The 15,513-nt window shown below is 19.8% G+C and overlaps 5 protein-coding genes across 5 annotated transcripts; 3 read left to right on the plus strand and 2 right to left on the minus strand. All coding sequences in view use genetic code 6, as the record gives it.

The window, feature by feature from the left end:
• Positions 1-3,434: 3,434 nt before the first annotated feature.
• On the plus strand, positions 3,435-4,152 carry TTHERM_00503730 (transmembrane protein, putative; the record flags this gene model as incomplete). Its single annotated transcript, XM_001015172.3, has 2 exons — positions 3,435-3,488; positions 3,889-4,152. 2 exons carry the CDS (start codon positions 3,435-3,437, stop codon positions 4,150-4,152), a joined length of 318 nt encoding a protein of 105 aa, XP_001015172.2.
• A 742-nt stretch (positions 4,153-4,894) lies between these two features.
• On the minus strand, positions 4,895-5,140 carry TTHERM_000503740 (hypothetical protein; the record flags this gene model as incomplete). Its single annotated transcript, XM_012797449.1, has 1 exon — positions 4,895-5,140. One exon carries the CDS (start codon positions 5,138-5,140, stop codon positions 4,895-4,897), a length of 246 nt encoding a protein of 81 aa, XP_012652903.1.
• A 1,137-nt stretch (positions 5,141-6,277) lies between these two features.
• TTHERM_000503751 (transmembrane protein, putative) lies at positions 6,278-6,555 on the plus strand (the record flags this gene model as incomplete). The annotated part of the gene is made up of 2 exons (XM_012797450.1): positions 6,278-6,449; positions 6,524-6,555. The coding sequence occupies 2 exons, from the start codon at positions 6,278-6,280 to the stop codon at positions 6,553-6,555; spliced, it is 204 nt and encodes a 67-aa protein (XP_012652904.1).
• A 4,815-nt stretch (positions 6,556-11,370) lies between these two features.
• Positions 11,371-12,217, plus strand: TTHERM_00503770 (transmembrane protein, putative). Its single transcript, XM_001015176.2, has one exon. The coding sequence runs from the start codon at positions 11,594-11,596 to the stop codon at positions 12,002-12,004; it is 411 nt and encodes a 136-aa protein (XP_001015176.2). The 5' UTR covers positions 11,371-11,593; the 3' UTR covers positions 12,005-12,217.
• A 1,979-nt stretch (positions 12,218-14,196) lies between these two features.
• On the minus strand, positions 14,197-15,021 carry TTHERM_00503780 (aromatic ring-opening dioxygenase catalytic subunit LigB; the record flags this gene model as incomplete). Its single annotated transcript, XM_001015177.1, has 1 exon — positions 14,197-15,021. The coding sequence occupies one exon, from the start codon at positions 15,019-15,021 to the stop codon at positions 14,197-14,199; it is 825 nt and encodes a 274-aa protein (XP_001015177.1).
• Positions 15,022-15,513: the final 492 nt, after the last annotated feature.

The raw sequence follows: 15,513 nt of genomic DNA on the forward strand, positions 1-15,513 counted from the left end.
CCAACCCCAACCCCAACCCCAACCCCAACCCCAACCCCAACCCCAACCCCAACCCCAACCCCAACCCCAACCCCAACCCCAACCCCAACCCCAACCCCAACCCCAACCCCCTGATTTGAAACTTTTAAAACATTATAAAATTATAAATTTAGCTTAAAATATTAATTTAATAAAATATTTTTAAATGAATAATAAAATTTCTTTAAAAAATAAAAAAATAGGTTTTTTCATTTAAGTTTACAAATAAATATTTTAATTTATTTGATAAAGAAAATATTTTGATTTTAAAATTAATTTATTTTACAAAATATAAAATTGCATCAGAATCTAAAGTTAATTTATTTGTTAAATTTAGCAAATAAAAAAACAAAAACTCATTTTTAAGAAGTATTTTTTGTCAGAATTTAGGTTTGTTGAACTAGAAGATTTTTGGTTATTTGAGTGGTCAGGCAAACAACAAAATTTAAAATAAAAAAATGAAAAAAATAAATGATTCTATTAATTATAAAATTTGTCTATTTTTTTTCTATATTATAAATAAAATTTTGTTTGTAATTCAACTTATGAAAAGAATATCTTAATTTTTAAACTAGTAAAGAGGGGAAATTAATTCAGAAGTGTAAAAAAGGTGATTTATGTTATTTTTAACTATATTTTCTGTGGATAAGTTAAAAAATTGCAAATTGATAAAATTTAAATATTTGATTATTTAAATATTAAAGTCAGAACAATTAAATACGATAATAACTTTTAGATTCTTGTATATAAAAGGAATTTGTTAGAAAATCAACTAAATTATTTGAGAGATATTAGAAAATATAGATATAAAATACACTAATAAGTCTTTTAATTAAAATAGAAGAGCTAGTGATTGATTAACTCTCATCAATTTTTAACATAATTTATAATTTGCTTGCAAATTTTAATTCTAACGCTAAATGTTGAATTTTTATAATGCACAAAAACCAACTAGCGTAAGTCATAAACAATTTATAAAAACAGAGTTGAAGATTATTATAGTGGTCAAGATTTTTTTCATTATTTCTATAAATATCCTTTTATAGGAGGCTGGTAATGATATTCGATTAAAATTGACATATATTTTTTATATTTATTAGTATATTTTTCAATAAATATATTATTTTAATTACATGAAATCCTCATAGAGTAGTAGTATTTTGATTTATTTAGCTAGTTCATAGTGCTTGGCATAATATTTTTTGACAGATTGAGAAATTTTACAAATATTAAATGGTTAAGAATACATAATATAGTTAAAAAAGTAAATTATGTAAGAATGAAGATAGTCTTTTAGATGTAGAAAAAAGAGTAAATAAATCAAAAAAATTGTTTAATTGATCTTTTTAATAAAAGTAAGTGCAATTTGTAGTGGTAGAAAATAATTAAAATCATGAAATTAATATATATATCTTGTATCTTTTTTACTTATGTTAATTAATAATTAATTTTTCAACTGTTTCAATAGATTTTTAAGAGTGGATACTATTGTCGTTCAAGCTAATTAAGTAGTAGGAGTAAAATTAAAATTAAGCTAGTTAGCCATATAGAATATTAATGATTTAGTTTACTTTTTTTCTTCTATGAGAGCTATAATAAAAGAATATACTATCATATCATCCAAATATAAAATAATTTTTGATATTTATTTGTTATTTTGTATATAATATATTTTCTTCTATCTAAAAATTAATGAATCTGATCATCCTTTTAGATGCTGACTTAGCGAATGGAGTGTGAAATTGCAACTTAAAAATATATGTTGCATATTTATTTATTCATTTAATAATTAATATTGTGGCTAAAAAGATAACAATTTCACAAGGAAAAAATAATAAATAAAGCTGGCTTTGTATTATTTCTTCCATAAATGTTAAAATTTAAATTTGTAATAGCTTGAAAAAAAATTAGCTATTTTTAGTATGAATTCAGTAAATTTTAATTAGATTTCCCTAATAATACACTCAGGGCTTAATATCATCTCCAGTTCATACTCAATATTTTATGTATTATCTTGTATTTGTAATAAGTTCTTATTATTAAATGCTAAGCAAAATATATTGCTTTTAGCTTGATTAAAAGTTATTCAAATAGCTAATTAACATGCTTTTAACAGTTAAAATTAATTTATTAATCTAAGCTATGTATTTAATATCTTTAACTTTTGTTTAGTCTTACTGACAAAAAGGGTGTGATAAAAATTATAATTTTATGCTAGTTGTTTTTTTTAAGCTATTCATCAAAATTAGATTTAAGAATCAGCTTATTTATAGTAAAATTAATTCTTTCTTAACTCAAATTTTCATTAAAAACAAATAGAAATTCACTTGATTCTATAAGAGGAGAATTGTATGCTAGCTTTTTTTTCAAAACACATTCACAAATGAATCAAATAAAAGAATTTCATATATTATTAGTTTTTCATGTGATAAACTTTTATAAAAATTAGCAAGAATTTATTGAGAAAATCCAATCATTTTATTTAATTTAAATATAAAACAATATTTATTTTTAGAAATTTCAATCACATAAATTCATTTTATTAGATATAAAAGTATTATAATATAGAATAATGTATTAAATAGTTATATATTTGTTTGATAGTAATTAAAGGCATTTAGATCTTTCTCACATGTGGCTTTAATTAAAAGTAAAAATGATGATTAAAATGTGGTTGAATTTTTAGTAAGAAAAAATTGTTTATTTAATCATATTTTATAAAAATCTGCCTACTTGATTGCTTTAACTCTTTTTATAAAATAAAATATAGTAATCTAATATTTCAAAAAGATGTGAGCTGAAATACATAAAAAATATACTTAAAATTTGATGGAATTTATTTGTTAATAACTGTCTATGATTTTTTAAAGTTAAAGATACAAAAATCTTATACTTAATTTGATTCAAAATTTTAAATTCATGTTTTTTTTTTTTTGAATCTCACTGAACTCATTTTTTTATGGATTCCAAGAGGAAAATATCTAGGTATTTTTAAGATTAACCTGATATCTTATAAAAAGTAGTAAAAATTATTTTAAATTCATGAATAATCCAATAAAATTTTTGAGATCTTTCAATATTTCCTCTAATCTTAAAATAGCTAGAATTTGATTTATATAAAATGTCTTATAATAAATATAATCTGATTGGATTATGTAATAAATGGGTGAACGAATAAAATGGATGAATGGGTGAATGAATTAAAGAAAAAATCAATGAACAAATGAATATTGAATCTTCTAAATGCCACAATTTATAAAAGAAAACTTATTGAACATATTAAATAGAATACATGTAATATTTACAAACAAGCATAATTCAAGAACTTTATCTTTTTTATAGATCATTTTTTTGATTAAAAGAAGCGAATAATTTATGAATTAAACATAAATCAGGTAAAATTGAAATTAAAATTTATGGGGGTAGGTTTTTAATTAGAAATCGAGTTTTTAAAGGAAACAAGCACGAAAGTAAAGAAATCATTAGAAAATCATTCATGTAAAAAAAAACTAATGAATTAGATAAGCAAAAAATATATAAATAATAAATATAAAATATTCAAGTAAAAAGGAAGAAGTATATTATGGGTGTATTGCTCGAATATTTTTTTATACGTGTATTTTTATAATTTACTTAAAATTGTTTCTCAATATTTTGTTTCATAGCTATGTAGACTAGGCTGGCTGGCCGAACGATAAAAATATGTAAATGTAAACTAGTGATATATTTTTAAATTGCATACAGTGCACAATAAAACTTCTAAGATTTATTTATTTTAAAGAGAAGTAAGTATGCCTTTAAATTAAATGAATTTTTAAATTCTACAAATAATTATAATTAATAAAACACAAAATAAATAATAAATCTAAGCTAATTCGTAACATCAACAATAACAACAACAATAAAAAAATGAGATTCTCAATTTGCCTTTTACTTGCTTTAGTATTATGTGCCTCCTTTACTTATGCTCAAAATTCTAACTAGACATATTAAAAAAAAAGTCCAGTCAGTCTCAAGGGTCCAAATGCAATTCCTGTTAAGTGCTCACTCACTAAAAATGAATGCGGATGCTGGTCCTGTTCCGCTGGATATTTAACATCATGCGTTTACGACTTCAGTAAAAGTGGATGCTGATCTAAATAAAATATTGAATGAATACCTTAAAATATAAATAAATAAATTTATTACTTCTACTTGTATTACTACATTTATTTTTATGTTTAAACATATTATAAGTTTAAATTACTTTATTACTTTCAAACTAAAAACCTCTTAATAAAATATTTTTATTTTATTTTTAATATCATTATTCGATATTGAATTTCTCTTTCTAATATCTAAAAAAAAAAGTTTGTAAATAAATATTCTTATTATAAGAATCGAAAAAAAAAAAAAAATGTTTGTTGTTATCTTTGAGTATTTTAGTTGATCAGAGAAATTGTAAATCACTTTTATTTACAATAAAGAAATTTTTTTTGTTTTTTCTAATCAAGCTATTTTAAGGATTATTTTATTTGCTGTGTTCTGTGAATTTTGCTGATTTTTAATTTAGAAAATACAAATTGTAAGCAAAAATAATAAATATATTGTATTTTGATTTTATTTATTTTACCAAAGAGAAATATATATTTTTGATATAAACTTACATTAGTTGATTAATTCTACTAAAAAGTTGTATGCTGCTAAGATCATAAAATTTTTGTAAAGATGAGAAGACAGTATATGTTGATTATTTATTTATTAAGTTATATTTAAATGAAAAAATGGAGAATGTGATTTAAAGTTATTATATTAGTAAAATTAATAATGCTAGTAGTAACAAATAGGTATATATGTGTTGTAATACAGATAAAATATTATATTATTGTAATTGTATTCATTATTATACATCACAAGTCCAGTAGCAGTAGAGATTATTGTCAACTTAAAAGCAGCTCCAGCAAGTGCATGAGGGATCAGAAGGATCACAGGGGCACAAACTTTAGCTTGGATCGCAATCACTTATATTTGCAGAATTGAATTGGTAAGCAGTAGATACATTAGATGATTAGGTCATTCTGAAATTACCAGCTTGAGCTAAGCAAATTAAGGCGAATAAAACGAGGATGGTTAATTTTTTCATTTTTTAATTGTTCAAGTAATATATTTTATTTTTTGTTGGTTTGATTGATTGAATTTTGTTTTATCTTTATTTTTTTATTTTTTTACTTGAAATAATTGTTATAAATCTTTTTGTAGATTCTAATTTAAAGGTATCCGAATTAAGAAAGAGAGCTTGAAAAGACAAACATGACCAGCTTTATTCGAGGATGCCTAAATTGCTGGACTCATATTTAATTTAATTTTTACAAGGAAAATTAAAATTGTTCAAATTCTGAATAAATTGTTCATATATCATTCTATATATACTAATTTATTTATTTACCTTTACTTATCTTATTTTTACCCTAGTGGGTAAGAATTTTATGTAAATTATTTTCATGATTATATTCTCTTTCTTTTGGAAATTGCAATTTCAAAACGTAGATTAATTTACATTAGATATCCTAGAATCAATGAATCAATCAACCAATCACTCAATCAAATTCTATCCATTATGTAGCTGGTTTATTTTTCGACATTTTGATGGGATTTATCTTGTTTGAATTTTTCATAACTCTTCGTTCAATATAAGCCATAACATAAATGTCAATACTCCTATTCAAAATTTTTATAAGCTAAGTAGCCATGCGACTAATTTTGAGAAAAATACGATGTTCAAGTGCTAGATTTTATAATTAGACTGTACTTTCTTTAATACATTTTCTAATACTTCTCTTTCATATAGTAGTTTCACTACATTTGAAAGTTATTGATGCATTTAATTTATGTTAATTAGTAGAATATATCACCAACAAATTATTAGAAAAAACATTTCTTTTTATCAAATTTATCGCTCATAAATCTAAAAGTGACAGTCTTAGTTGAAGTACAGCTCTTATTTTGATTTGAATAACACTTCTGTTTAAGCTTATATGAATTTTTAACTAAAAGTACAATTTATGACCTGTTGATATTTATAGACTCTTATCAATTTTTCAATTCAAGTGAAAAGCTGAACAACTTTTAAAAAAATATACTTTAACATTAGCTTTAAATTGAGGAATTCCAAGAAATAAGTAAAATATATAATTAAATTAAAAATTAAACAAGTAAAATAAAAAACAAACAAATAAAGATCAAACAAACAAAACAAATCACTTCTCTAAAAAGAATAAAAATGAGATTTACATTCGTCCTTTTGGTTGCCTTAGTTTTATTATCAACCATGACCACTGTTAATGCTACTACATATGTTAAACGTCCTGTTTCTCTACATGGTATTGGTGCCTATAAGGTCTAATGTTCCATGACTGATCCTTCTTGCGCTTGTTGGGACTGCTATAAATATGGTTTAATCATATGCAAATATTTATGTGGTGCTAAATGAAATTACTAATACTTATAATAATAATATAATATTTAGATTAATATTATCTTATACATATCTGTTTATGAGTGTATTATTACTTCTTACTATCAATTAATATATCAATTAAATCAAATTTCTTTTTTCATGTATTTATAAACAAAACAATATTCTAATATACTCGCAAATATTTACAATCATAAACAAAATTTTTAAATTCATTACTGAAACAATAATTAAGTGAATACCACATTCATTTGTAAGCTTAAATCTCCAATTTAATATGTAAGCTAAAAAAAATATGGGCTTTTTAATTGTCTGAATCTATAATTTTTATGAGTGCAAATTATGAAGTTAAGGAAACAAGATATTATAAATAAGGAAATTCAAAAATAAAATTGGTTTTCATTTTAATTAGAAGTGTTAGATATCTTATTAAATATTAAATGAAGTCTGAAAAAAATAAATGAAATTCATTAAATATTTTAATAAATAATTGAATAATCTAATATAAATAAAAAGTAGTCAATTGAAAAATAATTGTTTGAATATTAATTATAATTTCATATTTATTAATTTTTATTTTTTTTATTTTTTTTGTTGAAAGAATATTTATTTTTTATTCTCATTTAAACAAAACAGATGTTTTAAACAATTTATATAAAAAAAGAAATTATTATTTTATATAAAAAAAATTTTATGAATCAGTTATTAAATAATAAATTTTGTTTTTTTAATCAAAGTTTTCAGTCTAAAAAAAAGTTTAATTTAATAAATAATTAAAATATTTTTAAAAATATTAATTAAATTTAATAACAATAACCATTTCTCAATAAACGTTTATTTAATAATTATGAATATTAAAATTATTAACAAGAAATATTATTTAATATTATAAATTTGTATTCATTTTTTTAATTTGAAATCAATTAAATTTAGATAGCATATTTAGTTAATAAAATATCTACTAATCTAGTTTTGATTAGGAGTTCAAGTATTAGATAAAGCCAAAGCTAATTATTTTCTAATTTTTAAAACATTTATTTTTTAAGCTATTTTTAAAATGTTGAAAAAAAAATACTCAAATTAGTTTATATTTATTTTTAACTTTTAAAATAAAATTTGAAATTAATAAATTTTTTTTATTTTGATAAGAAAAGGTACTTTCTGATCATTATTTTTTAATGTAAATTTAATCAATCCCTAAATATTAAAAATAAAATTAATAAAACATATTTATGAAAAACAATAAAATTTCATTATTTTGAAAGGTATATTCTTTATTAATTATTATAAACATAACATTAAAAAAGAAAAGGGTAACTACTGCACAAATAATCCTAATTGTGAATAAGGAGATTTATACCTCATAAAGAAAGCACATACTATTTTAATGATGAATACTATTAAAATTTAAGATATAAATAAGTATTGTAAATACTGACACCAATTCATCAAATATTTATCTTTTGAATGTTTGTATTTTAAATTTAATTACAAAATTTTAACAAAAATGTTAGAATTAAATTTTCTAAATTAATGAAGTAATTAAAATTAAAACATAAATATTGTAAATGGTGACACAAATAAATTCATCAAATGTTTAACTTTTAAATATCTGAATTTTAAATTAAATTAAAAATTTTAACAATAAATCAAAAATATAAATTGATAAAGTAATTACAATTAAAATTGATAAGTTTAGAATTTCTATTACTGCATTTTTACTACAAAATAGTCCATTTATAAATTTTAATAATATTTGGATTAAATTCATGAGTATTTAAATATTATCTATACTTTTAATTTCAATTATTCACAATGAAATAAATAATTTAAAGAATAAAATAAGAAATTTAAATAAAATAAAGACTTTCTTTAAAGTAAATTAAATTTTGTACAAGAAAAAACTACAAAATGAATTATAAATTGTAAGAAAATAAAGAAAAAGATAGAATATTTTATTATTTCATAACAAGAATATATAACCAAAGAACTTGCTGACTTTTCAATTTTTAGTTTAATTAAACTTTTTAAGAAAAATAAAATATGAACTTAAAAATTTAGATCATTCAAAAAAATACTCAATAATTAAAATTTATTTAGAAAATTTTACATTCTATTTTGATAACATTAAATAACAGATAAAGTCAATATTTATAATTAATTAGTTTCATTATTGATAGCAAATCCAAAAATTTATAACATTCTAAAGAAAATTATTTAAAATAAAATATATACTTAATAGAAAAAAGATAAATAAATTAATATAAATAAATAATTAAACAATTAATTAACATTTTGATGATTTAAGAATAATTAAAAATAAAAAGCAGTTTTTTTACCTCAACTAAAATTAATTTAAAAAAATTTAATTACTTTTCTAAAATAATTTAAAAGCATATTGATACTTATTAAATACTTTAGATTAGCTAATTACTATAAATACTCATTAATTAACACTTTCTATTATGTTTTAATAAGACTAAAATGGTTTTATAAAAGATTTTTTATGAAATTTTGCCAAAAATGGTGCTAAATAATGCTTAATAGGATGTTAATTGTATTTCTGTTTCAAAAAACGATTACTGAAATTTGTAAAATTTAACTAAATTTCTAAGAAAATTTATCAAAAGCCAAAAAAACTTTCAGGATGATTCATAATGCCTTATTTATTAACACAAACTGAAAAATCTCTATTTTTTTATTATTTTTTGATGAAAAATATTTTTTTAATATAAGAAATTTTGGTGTTAATTAATGAGGATTTAATTAATTTAATTTAATTTAATTTTTAATTCATTGAAAATGTTTTTTTAATTGAATAAAAAATCAAATTTATCTTTTTAGAAAAGTAATGATGAATTATTAAGCCAAAAATATACTTCTACTTTTAAAAATATTATTTACATGCTTAATAATAAATTTTAATTTTGCATAAAAGTTTATAAAATATTAATTCAATAGAAAATAAAATTATATTTTTAGTTAAATTTTACTGTTTCATTAGGTAAAAATACTCAATTTTATAAATTAGTACTTTTTTAATTAATTTGGGCGTTTATTTATAGTGTATTTCAATAATTAAAAGTAATTAATTTGATAAGTTAAATAATAAAAATAATGGTTTATTTAACTGTAATTTTTTTAAAACAATTTTTTAACTTTATATTTCATTTCTTGTAAAATCAAAAATAATAGAAAAATGTTTTAAAAATATTTTCATAAAATTATGAATTATTTATTAAATTATTTTTGACTGATGAAATTCTTTCACTTATTAATTTATTTTTATTACTTTAAAATAAATAATTGCTAATTACTTTGCTTTTAATAATTCTAAAAAATATATTTTAATTTTACTAAAAAAGCTAATTTAAAAACTATTAGATTAGACTAGTTTAAATTATATTTGCCTAAGATAATTATTATACTTATTTCTTACACCAACTGCAAGGCACTTAGAGTCAATTAATTATTACTAGTAAATAAATGCTTTTAGCTTACTAAAACTGTATTTACTTTTTTTATTTTCAGAGAAATTTATCTATTATTATAATTGCTATCCAATTTTAACTTAATTTGCTATCAACATTTAAAAAACGCTATGATATTAAGCTAAAAAATGTATTAATTCATATCAAATGTGTTTACTTTTTAAAATTGTTGAAATGTGATTTTGTAGGTTGATCATACTTACTTATGTCATTTTATAATATGTAATTAAGAATATTAATAATTTAATATACATTTAAATCATTTAAGTTATTTTACAAAATTAAAGATTTATTTGTTTTTTTTGAATTAAATTATAAAATTAGTAACAATGTTTCTAATCCAGTAAAAATCAAATAGAAAAATTTTTAATATTATTAGATAATAATGAATAAATTATCAGTTAATTAAGTCAGCTTAGATCATCTAAGAATTCTCTAACAAGCTATATTCTAAAAATAATGATGTATTTATGAAATTTAATTTTATACATAAACAAATAAATATTAACTATTGATATTTAATCTTGCTCAAAAATTTTCTCTAATAATTAATTACTACAATTAAAACAGAATTTCTTATCACATTAAAATAAAAATATATTTTTTTATATATAAAATAATCTTTGGTTTAACAATCTATTTTATAAATTTTGAATATTTACTAATTTATTTTTAAAGAAATATTAAAATGTTTAAGCTATATATGTTAATAATTATTGAACCAAATATATATAATATCCATTAAATATAATGTAAAGACTTTTTATTTATAACAATAATTATATAATCTTTTCAGCTATTTAATATGTTAAAATAATTACAAATAAAGATGATTTATTTTCAAAATTTAATTATAATAAATATTTTTTGATCATTTTAGATTTTGTTTTCATAATGCTTCTCCTTTATATTGATACATGTATTTTTTCTATTTGAATTAGCTTTTTAATATTTTGATAACTCAAAGGCCACTATTTAATTAATAGAAAAAATTATTTGATGGCGAATATTATCTTGGTGTAAAAATAGAGCTTTTCAAATACTTGATTAATGTAAGAATCATTAATATAATTTATTTTAATAAATTTTGAGTTATTTAAAATAAAATGCTTTAAATTATCTTTCATTCAATTTAGAATTTATTTCATGAAAGCATGGAATTTGATACAAACAGCCAAACTTTATTTTCGTTTTTACTGACTAAAATAATTGATGAAATTAATACTTGCTCAATCTATTATATTCACTTTGTTTATTTTACTTGATTCTAATTTTTTAGTTAGCTATAATCAATAGTTTTTATCAAAGAAATTGTTTGTTTTGAACGAATCAGGTTTAAATCAATCAATTAATTAATTAATAAACAAATATCAATTAATTAATTTTCTATTTAAATAAACTTAATACCCAGAAATCAGCTCACTATGAAAACATCAGATAAGTTAATTAATTTTTTTATTATATTTTTTCTTTAGTTAATAGTAAAGGTTTTGTTTGCGAAATCTCTTGATATGTAGAACAATATCACTTGATTATTCAAATTCTATTATTTATGTTATATTTTTAATATGTTTTAGTTTACATCGAAGAATTGTTGAGGCACTGATCTCAATTACTCAATTTTACTTTTATGTTTAAAAAAATATTTGTGTTTTCAGTTATTTATCTGTCTATTTTCACTTTTAAATTTCTCAGAGAAATTTAAGTTATTTCAAAGCGCATCTATAAAAAAAGGTTTAACACATGGAAATATTATTAGATATTAATATAATAATTAACATAAAAACAATTTGATTAAAAAAACTAAAAAAATAATTAATTTTAAAAAATGAGATTTGCTAGTATCCTCCTACTAATTTTGGTTGTTTTCTCTTGTATCTGCAATGCCCATGTTTTTGATGACGACAGTAATGATCCAGGATATGATAGATCTAAATTAAAATGCTCGTACAGTGAACCTGGTTGTAAATGCTTTAAATTAGTCCCCAAAACTAAAGAGCGTAAAGCACATCTTATATACGTTTGTGATTTCAATGATTGAAAATGTTGGCTCATTGTTTATAAATTTACTTAGATTGCAAAAAAAATAAAAATAAATATGTTTTGAATATAAAATAAATATATATTTTTCCTTTATTATCATATCAATTAATAATACTAAAATTTCAAATGCAAATAATTTATCATTTTTACTTAATTTACATAATTTATTTATACATATCTATTGCAAAATAATACTTTTGAAAATTTCTTAATTTATTAAATAACTCAATTAATTATTCTTTCATAATCTTAAAAATAACATAAATTAATTTGATTGAAAAAAATAATAAAAAACACATAAAGAATGATTTTATGTTTTAGCCAAGTTTTAAAATTGCTTAAACTATATAAATCTTCTTTTAATGGTAGCATTAATCTTGGAGGAAAGATATAACAGATCCTTATAAATTAACCTATATTTTTATATGAAAATTTTGTTAAAGCTGTATTTTTGAAATAAAAATCAAAATTTAAGTTTAAAGAATCATTAAAGTATTTAGAAAAATATTTATTTAACTTAGAAGAAATGTTTGTTGGAGCTCATAAACATCTTAAGGTTTGATCATATTCTCTCATTATTATTTTCTCTTAAAATAGCCTGAAAATCAAGGAAATAACTTAAAAATTTGTCTAGAAAATTATTAAAAATACAAAAATTTAAAAATTCATTTATTTATATCACTTTCAATTAATCAAATTATTAATCTGCAAACTAATTTAATATTTCCCCTGATTTTTATTGAGATAGATTGATTATAGATAAATTGGCTTTTATGTTAATGATTCTAATTATTAAATCAATTCGTTTTTATTTAATTAAGTAAATATTATTTCTATCTCATTTATTTTTTTAAGATGAAATGAAATTAAGATAAATCCTATTTACATTTTTCTTTAAACACTTAATAATTGTGCATAAATTTTTCAGAATCTAATTTTTCATTTTTAGTAAGAATATAATAAAAATTGAATAATTCATTGATGAAATAGAAATTAAGCGAATTAATAAATTAAACCAAATGATTAAATACTTAGAGCTTAAAAAAGAATCTATAATTATTTTACATATTATAACTCTTTTATTTAATTTATTTATTTTATTTTAAAATATCATTTTTTCAATATTTCTACAAATACCATATTATCAAAAGTATGATTTACATTTTATTGATAAAACAATAAATATGGTATGATAGTCAATTTTTAATAAATAAGGTTTTTAATTTATAAAAAAAAAAACTTTATATACATTATAATATTATAAATTACTACTTAAGGTAATAAATAGTTGATTAAAGTTTATTAAGATATTTTAAATAAACAAATTTATTAATTTAAACCTTGAGTATTATAATAGCATACATAAATATAGTCCTCTTTGATATTTTGATAATTATTTTGGTGTCTAATAAGGTCTCATTTATTTCATTTTCAGCCTAATTAACATCTCTAAATTTAATACTAAAAAAGTTATCTACAGTAAATAGAATAAATTACTTTATGCTCCTCTAAAAATAACATATAAAATATAAATAAGTAAATATTAATCAAATTAAATACTTATTAATATAGAATAAACTTTCTATTTAATTTTGGATAGGAGAAGCTAATTAATATTTTATTAAAAGAAATATAGACAATTATTTAGCTTTAAAAAATATATTATATTTTTTTAATATAAGCTAAAGCTAGTTAGTTATTTGTTGAAAAATTGATGGAATCTTTGAAAAAAATTTTTAGATTGTAAATTTTTTAATATTTCATTTTATTTATGAATGAAGATAGAAAAGTAAATACTTAGAAAAATTGAAAATTATCCAAAATTAAAAAGGCATTTATCTCTACTTATTATGTAAATTTTAATATAAATCTCATTGTTTAGTTTTGTCTGTCTAAGCATAATTTCAACATTTTTAATAGATTTTTATAATTCAATTTTTATTTAATTGAAATATAAATTAGAAAAATGTTATTTTTTGATCAAAAAATAATTTAACATACATAACTTTAAGGAAATTTAATTTTATTTTTTTCATTTATATTTTTAATTACTTTAAATTTTAATTTTCAAATATTTCTATTAAAAATGTTTAATTAAGGTAAATTAAGTTGTATTTATGTATAAAACTGTTTACTAAAATGAAAATTTTAAATGCATGTATTTAAAATATTTTTAAAAAATATTATTTCTCATAAAAATTAATAACACGAGCTCATAAATGTGTGCTACTATTCCAAGCATATTAAATTTCCTGGATACTATGATGTTCCTAAAGATACTAAAAGAGGCATAAAGTGGTCATCACTATGATGCATATAATTATACAGTTTGTGCTATTTGATAGCAATTATAGCATCTTTTCTTTTTTTTTCATCTTTATCTGTAATTATTTGAAGAAGACACTTTTCCCATTCTTTAGACCATTCTGTAAATTAAGGATGATGCCAGTAAGTAAAAGAGTGAGTTGATTAGCCACTATTAATTATGATTGTATTTTCATCTCTAAACTATTCTAAAATTTATCCTATTTTATAATGAAATGCTGTATCCATTCCAGAATGGAGACTCACTTATACTATCTAAGGAGCATATTTTGTATTGCTTTGAAAGGCCTTTTGTTATTCTCCTATGTCATAAAGACAGAAAAGTCCACCCCAACCTCCATGATCTATATCTTCTGATGTTGTTGTCTTAGCTTAAATCTTATTATCCAATAATTTTTGATGGATCTATTTAGCTAATTCCACATTTGTATCTAAAGAAAAGTTATATTTGTAAAGCCACCTGCCTGGGTGGTCATGCACTAACTTAGGATGAGGATTTAGATTGATTGTTACTTATTTTTCTTCCCAGTGTCCTGATATTATTATTGCAGTTTTAATTCTACTTCGCAATTTGTTATCTTTAGCATACTTATCGAGACATTTATATAGCTAAGTTTCTGGATTTAAAGTTTATCCAACATCTCCATGTGATATAAATAAGCTTGGTAATCTGCTAGTTTTAGACTCCATTTTGTTTTGAATGTTTTTTACTATTTAATGCCAAAATAAAAGTAGTAAATATGAATCCTTCCTTTTTCACCTAAAAATGTTTTTTATTTTTTGTTTTAACAAATATTTGATTATAGCAATTATTATTACCTTTGTTATAAAATGAGTGGAGAATTAATAAAGTAGAACTAAAAATTGTTTGTTTCATATCATTAATTAAGAAGTTTGTTTATTTTTTAATGCATAATATTCATTTAATGAACTGTTTTATTATATCAATTCTATCTATTACTTTTCTATATCTTATTAAAATTTGTTAAAATTAAAATTACAAACAATATTTTTTTCGATAGATCATTCATAGAATCTTTATCTAATAAATTCTTTAAAAGCAAAGAACTAAATAAAAGTAATTACTCAAAAAATCCTTGCAAATGAGTAAACCTTTGAAATCTTAATTAATGATATAGATAGCTAATTTTTGATCTATTTGTTTTTTTTGTAATAGTAAAA

This window comes from Tetrahymena thermophila (assembly GCF_000189635.1).
Source record: "Tetrahymena thermophila SB210 genomic scaffold scf_8254654, whole genome shotgun sequence".
NCBI lineage: Eukaryota > Ciliophora > Oligohymenophorea > Hymenostomatida > Tetrahymenidae > Tetrahymena > Tetrahymena thermophila.